This window comes from Thalassophryne amazonica, chromosome 6, assembly GCF_902500255.1.
Source record: "Thalassophryne amazonica chromosome 6, fThaAma1.1, whole genome shotgun sequence".
Taxonomy (NCBI): Eukaryota; Metazoa; Chordata; class Actinopteri; order Batrachoidiformes; family Batrachoididae; genus Thalassophryne; species Thalassophryne amazonica.
Window position 1 is genome coordinate 74,949,606 of NC_047108.1, and position 9,589 is coordinate 74,959,194.

Sequence of the window (9,589 nt, forward strand, 5' to 3'; positions counted from 1 at the left end):
TATATATATATATATATATATATATATATATATATATGAGAAAATGCACTCAATCAATAGGCACTCAACCGGTAATAGTTAATATCTATCCTCCCTGACTGGGTGTATGATCCATAAAAATATTGGTACTTGACCAGTTGAACAAAATGCACATTCAGACTATTAGAAAAGAAACCCAATAACAACATCCACCCATCATCATAAAATAAATAAAACATTATCTTTGCTTAGCAAGAAACATCTTATGTCCACTTGCTGTATATCCTGATAGATGCTGTAGATCCATTTGAGATTCATCAGGGGACATTATCAGGCTCAAGACGGTAGTGTGTTATTTCAGAATTCAGCACATAACTGTTGTGTTGCTGTTTGTCTCTGCAGACTCCACTCTATTGTTTTGTAGACATTATCCAGCAAAAGATGAAGAATGATTGCTGCTGCACTCATGTCCTTTGATGTTGGCTTTCTTTGTTGCGGATTCTGTGGAAACTGACAGTTTGGCCCATAGAATACTGCGCGCTCAGGTCTCTTTGTTGCTTAGCTCTTCTGTGTGCCAGAACAGATGTGACCTTGGTGATTCTGCTTGTTTACTTTGAGGCAGCTCCTCGGCAGTTAGAGCAGGTTCTCATGGAGACTGACTGTTTTATTTTTTTTTTGGTAAGCAATCAGCTTCTCACAAGGGCAGTTTGTGCATGAAGGTACAATAGAAACTGGTGGTCCCTAGAGGCTGTTAATATGGATTATTACTGGATAGGCTACTATATGGCTACTATTGCGAGCAGGATTACTACAGTCACATTGGCAAAGACTAACTCCATGCAGACACTAACAATGTCCCAAATATGGCAGTACTATGCGTTACTAGCTTCATAGAATGTCATAGGTCTTTCTCCACTAACCTTTTCTTCATTTTTTATTTTCTTTCTGATTTGTTATGGACTGCAGTGCCCTATGTCAGTCTGTTCAGGGAGTTACTTTCACAACCACCCATTTTACTCTTTGCAGACCTCAGATGAGGATCCTGGCTACACTATACATCTGTACGCATCTTCGTGATGTTTACATAGTTAGTATTGGCAAGGGTACAGTTTCCTGTTTTCATGCTTTCTTGTCTAAAGTCGTCCATACTGTGGTTCACTGCCTCCTGAATTTCCACGTAGTCAGACTTGCTGAGAGTGGATCCACTGCCGGTCCGGCCACTCTTCTTGAGATCATCAGCTGAGCTGGCCTTTGGAATACTTGGGATATTTAGATACTGTGCCTGTTCTTCACCCTCTGTCTCTCTGTGGTAGAAGTAGTTGAAGTTTGAGACAATGACAGGTACGGGCAGAGCAATGGTTAGCACACCAGCAATTGCACAGAGAGACCCAACAATTTTTCCTCCAATGGTAGTTGGGACCATGTCACCATAGCCAACTGTGGTCATGGAAACCACAGCCCACCAAAATGCCTCAGGGATGCTGCTGAACTGGGAATGTGGCTCATCTGCTTCAGCAAAGTAGACCGCACTGGAGAAGAGGATCACACCAATAAACAAGAAGAAGATGAGGAGGCCTAACTCACGCATGCTGGCCTTCAGTGTCTGTCCTAAGATCTGGAGTCCTTTGGAGTGACGTGAGAGTTTGAAGATTCTAAAAACTCTGACAAGACGAATAACACGGAGAATAGCCAAAGACATCGCCTGCTGGCCTGCCTGACTGTCCTCTGGCCTCTCTGCTAGCTCTGTACCCAACGTAATAAAGTAAGGAATGATTGCCACAATATCGATGATATTCATGATGTTGCCAAAAAATCCAGCTTTGCTGGGACAGGCAAAGAACCTCACTAGAAACTCAAAAGAAAACCAGATGATGCAGAGTGTCTCCACAATGAAAAAGGGATCTGTAAAATATGTTGAATCAGGGGTAGAGGTGTAGTTGGACATGGTTTGGAAATAATTGTACATTTCCTCTTCTTCATTTCGGAAAAGTGGCAGTGTTTCCAGACAGAAGCTGACGATAGAGATAAGAATCACCATGACGGAGATGATAGCGATGATGCGAGCAGGACCTGAGCTCTCTGGGTACTCAAACAGGAGCCACACTTGTCTCTGAAACTCATTTTCTGGCAAAGGCCGCTCCTCTTCTTTTATGAAGCCCTCATCCTCCCTGAAGATTTCCATGGCCTCCTCACCCAGTTCGTAAAACCGTATCTCCTCAGAAAAAATATCCAGAGTCACATTAACGGGCCGGCGCAGTCTCCCTCCTGACTGATAATAATACAAAATTGCATCAAAACTCGGTCGATTCCGGTCAAAAAAGTACTCATTCCGAAGAGGATCAAAATACCTCATCCTTTTCTTCGGATCGCCCAGCAAAGTTTCTGGAAATTGTGAGAGGGTCTTGAGCTGCGTTTCGAAACGTAAGCCTGAAATGTTGATGACCACCCTCTCGCAGCACTCATGGTCAGGTTCTGGGTCATACTGGTCGTGAGGCTGACCCGGATGTGCTGCTGCTTCATCCACGGGGTCGCTGGTAGCAACCGTCATGCTGGAAGGAGATGGGACCTGCAGCTTTCAGACAGGGTGGGGCACCCGCAGGGCCACGAGGAAATGGAAAGGTACACACGCTCGTGGAGGGTGGGGCTACAGACTGAGCCTGTGTCTATGTGCAACTGCAGGACAAAACAGAAGAAAGAAAAATACTGCAAAGTCAGTGTGATTACCATGTTAAATTTATTCACCCCCTGCCACTAAAAAAAAAAAAGAAGAAAGAAATCACTAATGGTTTCCAACTTCAGACAGAATGGCTTAAAGGGGAGTTATTATGCACAATTTCAACAATATTAAAATATGTAACACACACAAATGTGATGTTTGATGACATATGTCACAAAGGATTAAACTGACCCTTTTCAGAACAAATTTCTCTTGGTTCCTTTAAATCTACTCTTAAGGCACCCAGTCGCTGTGACTTATCATTTCCTGTTAATTACGCAATTTTTAATGTTAATTTACTGTCTTAATGTATTTATCAATTGTTTAGGTTTTTGTTATCATATACACACACTATTATTGTTAGTATCATCATTATTATTTTATTATTACCTGTATTTTGTCATTCGATTTTTAAATGGACCACAATGGAAATAAGTGTTTCACTTTCTCGAGTCATCCATGTATTTTTAATGTATTTACAACTATATTATGTACTTGCATTGAACTTACTAAATAAAATCACAATTGCACACGATGAATAGGTAGATGATTTTCCCGCCCCCTGCTTGAATGGCGAGTGAGTCCAGAATGTAATTATCAATGTCCATTGTTCAGTGTTGTCAGCTAATATCCATAGTTTCTCTGAAAATATTAGTCCTAACAACGTTCTGTTTTGGCGATGTTCATTCTTGACCCAAAATACATACCAAATGGTAAATGTCAGCTCTCCCCATTTTCTCCATAATCAAACCCACATATGCACACATGCACACATGAAGATCCACCATGGATCTGTTGTGGCGACCCCAAGTGAAACAAGGGAGAAATCAAAGGAACTAATTATAAGCTATATGGTCAAACAATTCTCACAAGAAACTGAGATGAAAGTTCAAACTCACATTTTGTTGGTACTGGATGAATTATCACTTTAAAGATTTATGAATAAAGGCACATCAAGGTATTTTTAAAGGGTCTATTACTAAAATTGGAGCAAAATATCATACAATTTTCACAGGCTAAAACTAGATGCATTTCACTCTATTAAAGTAATGAGTCTTGAAAATGAAAACTAAAACTAATTTCATTTAGAATGCCAAAATTCACACAGAACAAATTTGCACACACCCCCCACCCACTGTATTAGGCACCTTGCTAGTACTGGGTTGGACCCCCTTTTGCCTTCAGAAGTGCCTTAATTCTTCATGGCATGGATTCAACAAGGTGTTGGAGACAGTCCTCAGAGATGTTGGTCCATACTGACATGATAGCATCACACAGTCGTCCATTCAGCCAGTCTGCCCATTATCCTCTGATTTCTGATATCAACAAGGCATTTTCATCCACAGAACTGCCACTCACTTGAAATTTTCTTTTTTTTGGACGACTGGCTGTAGTCCCTACAGTTAGTGTGTTTGTGAAAATCTCAGTAGATCAGCAGTTTCTGAAATACTCAGATCAGCCTGTCTGACACCAACTATCATACCATGTTTAAGGTCAATTAAATCCTCTTTCTTCCCCATTGTGATGCTCGGTTTGAACTTCAAAAAATCATCTTCACCAGGCCTACACTGGGTTGCTGCCATGTGTTTGGGTGATTAGCTATTTGTGTTAAGTAACTGAACAGGTGCACCTAATATATATATATATATATATATATATATATATATATATATATATATATATATATATATATATATATATATAGAAATAAAGACTTCTAAAACTGAAAACACTGTTTTTGGAACCTAATAACACCTCTGAACTTTTGTGCATGGTGACATCACAGGCTGGTAGCTATCTGCAAAAGCTTGCTCTATGGTAGACGAAGGCACAAACAGGAAATGGCGCAAAAAAATCTGCCCAATGGGGAAAAAGCCACAGACCGGACAACATTGTCTTAAAAAGCTACAAACCGATGGTAGACGAAGCCACAAACCGGAAATGACATTGTGAGATGTTGAAGAGCTTTGCTTGTTCATCTCCACGACATATACATATTATGTAAAAGCTAGTGAGAAATAAACACTTCTAAAACTGAAAACAATGTTATTTGCAACCTGATAACACCTCTGGAGTCATTTACAAGACCTTTTGTGGATGTTAGCATGCATGCTAACTTCTGCTAACTCAAAGCTAACTTAATATGGAGTTAAATTTGTGTCATTAATACCTATAAATACACAGAGGGTGATTTAAAAATATTCCTTGATTTGCATAAACTCTTGTCAAAAGCTTATGTACACACACACACACACACACACACACCCCCGCACACACACCTTTAAAAAGTAAATACTGTATTTGATTGATTGATAGAGGGGCTTTACTGAACATGTACAAATTGTACGTAAGACAATAGGATCTTAATAATTAATTAAACAACCAAAAAATATAAAGAACACAATGCTCATACAGCCGAGGGTATTTTAGCATTGCGTTATATTTTAAGTTGCTAAGGGTTATGTTTGACATTCCTGCTAACACACAAGAGCAGAACCCATTTAAACATTTTGGCTCTATTGTCTATATAATTATTATGTTATGTGCGCTCGCTTTCATATGGGCACACTGCAGGATCAATATGCTACTGAGTAATGTTGTATAAGCTCTCACAGGGTGCAATTAGAAACAACAAATCTGATTAAAAGCTGAGTGCCCCATCCAATCCCTTTCCTGTCTCTGTGTGATCTAGCACCCACTCGGCTCACACCAGAATAAACTTAAGGCTTGACCCCAGAACAGTAGTTTTTGAGTGGACTATTTGGAGGATATGGGTGGGGAGGGGGGAGCATCTCTCTCTCTCTCTCTCTCTCTCTCTCTCTCTCTCTCTCTCTCACACACACACACACACACACACTGCAAGGCTGTGTTTAATGAGTAAACTCATTATTTCACGCTATTATTATGTGATTTATGGGGGGGGGGGGGGGAGCATATTTTTTAAAAGTGTCCTACCTATTCGCACTTATGAGGCTTGTTCACAGTCTGTCCTCAATGCGTAATGCGCCCAGAGGAGAGAAACATCTTGTCCCACAGTCAAAGCAGCAGCATCTTGTTGGCAGTCGAAGCTTTGCAGCGGCGCAGCAGTGGGAGTGGAAGAGGGGGGACAGAGTGGGTGAGGATGCAGGACTAACCTCCCCTATATGCCTCAGACACAGGCAGCCTGGAGCTGGGAGATCATCATCATGGTGATGTTCTTAAAGCGAAACGAGAACGCGGCCCGTCAAGGATGCGTGCGCGCTCCCTCTTTAGAACAATTCTCCAGATGGTGTGCAAACGTTTGATTGTGGGAGGCGTTGCGAGCGCATGCTTGGTCTGAAATCACCTGTTTGAGCCTAAATAACTTGGATTTGATCTCCAACCAGATTTCCACCATCTTTTCATCCTGATGGGGAATAACCATATGAATAACGCACATCAGTGCAGACAAATGGAGGCTGGTGTTCGCAACCCATTCCACGGAATAACGCAGTCCGCTGATGACGTTATTGAAGGGTGGTGGTGGGCGGCGGAGGGGGTTAATACATCAGCAGCCAGTTTCATGCACGGGGTCGCGGTTATTCAAGCACTGTTTGATTGGCAAGCCGCAGTGAGTTGGTTTGGAGCGGCAGGCATGCTCAAGCCCCTCCTGTGTGGATCATGGACAGCCAGAGCAGAACCTCATGCACTAAACAAAGCAGCACAGCATTATCATCTGTTCTGTTGTAACAGGATTTCAGATCATGGCATGCAGAAATTCACCAGGATTCTCTTGGTGCGCAGACACGTAAATATTCTGTCCAGTTTGTTGTCTCCTAAAAGATGCCCTGAGGTGGTGGATCCATTCCTTCATCTGAGATTCTTCTTCCCTTCCCAATATGTCCACATAGCTGTCGTCTCATCATGACCAACAGCTCTTTCGGTATCTCTCATATTTCACACCGGTTGGGCGTCGCGGCGCAAACTCAGAGATCTTTGCGCGCCGCGCCCCATCCCTCTGCCATCCCGTTTTTCTCCACACTCGTGTTCTATGTTGCTCCACATTAAAGGGGCAGCGTCACCACCAGCCTCAGCGTGGAACCGGATCAAGAAAACTCACACCACCTCTCACTGGAGAACAAAAGAGTAAAACTGTTTATTTGGAAAATGCGGAATTATTAAGGCATGGAATCATGAACAACTCCAACAATAAACTGTAAAAGTTATGATTTGTATCAACAGTAATATGTATATAGTCCAATTACTTACGACCTCTGACAGAAATTGAGAGATTGTATATACATAATAATAATAATAATAATAATAATAATAATAATAATAATAGCAAAAGAAAGCTGGCTGTAAAAGTTATCATTTGTATTAACAGCAATCTTTATATTTGTCCAATTACTTATGACCTGTCAGAAATTGAGGAACTGAATATACATAATAATAAATAATAATTGCAAAAGAAACCTGGCTGTAAAAGTTATAATTTGTATTAACAACAATTAACGGTCCTCATGAGGGCGCGAGCACCCGCACCCACATGTGCACTGCATGTTCTCCAGCTGAGGTGCAGGACACAGTGTCATCTGGTCCAGCAGCAGACTTTGGGACCTTCAGCCACAGCTGAAAATGTTGGATTCATGGTGTATGTGTGTGTGTGTGGGGGGGGGGTCAGCACAGTCACACTCCTATGTGTTGCAAGGTTATGTCACTTTCGTCAGGCACTTAGACACTTTTCACAGACAGGTTGAATGTGATCGCCTGCTGTCTACTATCATACCAGGTGCGCAAATAGCCCCGCCTTTTCTAAGTGTGGAGCGAGCGGTGTTACATGTTTGTGTGTGACAACTGGAATTTGGCCAACACCTGCCAAGAGGGGGGATCGAATGAGCACGTGCAGGGCATTCGCTGTCTTTCGACCGCTTGTGTGCGTGAATGTTGTAGCGACAGGTGTACGTGGCGTTTGAGGCATGTCATATTCTGTTATTTCAGCATAATCATTGATAGTTTCCCTCTACTGCCTCTACTGGTGGTTGGCTCTCACTGCGGTATTGTATCACTTCCTGTTCCGGAGCACAGCTGTGTTTTGCTGTATCTGTTAGCTGTTTAATCTGCGCAGTTAGATTGATCTAGTTAACTAGATAACGATTTGTTTCACACTGTAATCTTCACGTGGCCTTAACTAAAGCACTCCCTCTGCTGAATCACCTCTAAATTATTTACACATTATTCACTTTGTGTGTTTTTAGGAATCTGCTAGCTTAGCGCAGCTACTAGCTCTTAGCCGGTTTAGCATGGCGGCTTATCCTGTCTCTCCCACACTTTTCTGCTCTGGGTGTGAAATGTTTAGTTATTCCTCGGCCTCCTTTATCTGTAATGGTACTTGTAATAAGTGTAGATTATTCATAGCTTTGGAGGCCAGGCTGGGCGAATTGGAGACTCGGCTCCGCACCTTGGAAAATCCTACAGCTAGCCAGGCCCCTGTAGTCGGTGCGGACCAAGGTAGCTTAGCCGCCGTTAGTTCCCCTCCAGCAGATCCCGAGCAGCCGGGAAAGCAGGCCGACTGGGTGACTGTGAGGAGGAAGCGTAGTCCTAAACAGAAGCCCCGTGTACACCGCCAACCCGTTCACATCTCTAACCATTTTTCCCCACTCGGCAACACACCCGCCGAGGAACAAACTCTGGTTATTGGCGACTCTGTTTTGAGAAATGTGAAGTTAGCGACACCAGCAACCATAGTCAATTGTCTTCCGGGGGTGAGAGCAGGCGACATTGAAGGAAATTTGAAACTGCTGGCTAAGGCTAAGCGTAAATTTGGTAAGATTGTAATTCACGTCGACAGTAATGACACCCGGTTACGCCAAACGGAGGTCACTAAAATTAATATTGAATCGTGTGTAACTTTGCAAAAACAATGTCGGACTCTGTAGTTTTCTCTGGGCCCCTCCCCAATCGGACCGGGAGTGACATGTTTAGCTGCATGTTCTCCCTGAATTGCTGGCTGTCTGAGTGGTGTCCAAAAAATGAGGTGGGCTTCATAGATAATTGGCAAAGCTTCTGGGGAAAACCTGGTCTTGTTAGGAGAGACGGCATCCATCCCACTTTGGATGGAGCGGCTCTCATTTCTAGAAATCTGGCCAATTTTCTTAAATCCTCCAAACCGTGACTATCCAGGGTTGGGACCAGGAAGCAGAGTTGTAGTCTTACACACCTTTCTGCAGCTTCTCTCCCCCTGCCATCCCCTCATTACCCCATCCCCGTAGAGACGGTGCCTGCTCCCAGACCACCAATAACCAGCAAAAATCTATTTAAGCATAAAAATTCAAAAAGAAAAAAAATATATAGCTCCTTTAACTGCACCACAGACTAAAACAGTTAAATGTGGTCTATTAAACATTAGATCTCTCTCTTCTAAGTCCCTCTTAGTAAATGATATAATAATTGATCAACATATTGATTTATTCTGCCTTACAGAAACCTGGTTACAGCAGGATGAATATGTTAGTTTAAATGAGTCAACACCCCCGAGTCACACTAACTGCCAGAACGCTCGTAGCACGTGCCGAGGTGTAGGATTAGCAGCAATCTTCCACTCCAGCTTATTAATTAATCAAAAACCCAGACAGAGCTTTAATTCATTTGAAAGCTTGACTCTTAGTCTTGTCCATCCAAATTGGAAGTCCCAAAAACCAGTTTTATTTGTTGTTATCTATCGTCCACCTGGTCGTTACTGTGAGTTTCTCTGTGAATTTTCGGACCTTTTGTCTGACTTAGTGCTTAGCTCAGATAAGATAATTATAGTGGGCGATTTTAACATCCACACAGATGCTGAGAATGACAGCCTCAACACTGCATTTAATCTATTGTTAGACTCGATTGGCTTTGCTGAAAATGTAAATGAGTCCACCCACCACTTTAATCATACCT

General features: G+C 42.4%; 1 protein-coding gene across 2 annotated transcripts; it reads right to left on the minus strand.

The window, feature by feature from the left end:
• Positions 1-222: 222 nt before the first annotated feature.
• kcna2b (potassium voltage-gated channel, shaker-related subfamily, member 2b) lies at positions 223-6,760 on the minus strand. 2 transcript variants are annotated; one of them, XM_034172517.1, is made up of 3 exons: positions 6,437-6,760; positions 5,651-5,891; positions 223-2,652 (listed from the first exon to the last, which is right to left on the minus strand). In XM_034172517.1, exon 3 carries the CDS (start codon positions 2,525-2,527, stop codon positions 1,031-1,033), a length of 1,497 nt encoding a protein of 498 aa, XP_034028408.1. In that variant the 5' UTR covers positions 2,528-2,652; positions 5,651-5,891; positions 6,437-6,760; the 3' UTR covers positions 223-1,030. The 2 variants fall into 2 exon arrangements, with proteins under 2 accessions (XP_034028408.1, XP_034028410.1); XM_034172519.1 differs by lacking the exon at positions 5,651-5,891.
• Positions 6,761-9,589: the final 2,829 nt, after the last annotated feature.

What these genes read in the sequence shown, in the direction of transcription:
- kcna2b (XM_034172519.1), bottom strand. Translation starts at nt 2,527, where the DNA reads ATGACGGTTGCTACCAGCGACCCCGTGGATGAAGCAGCAGCACATCCG.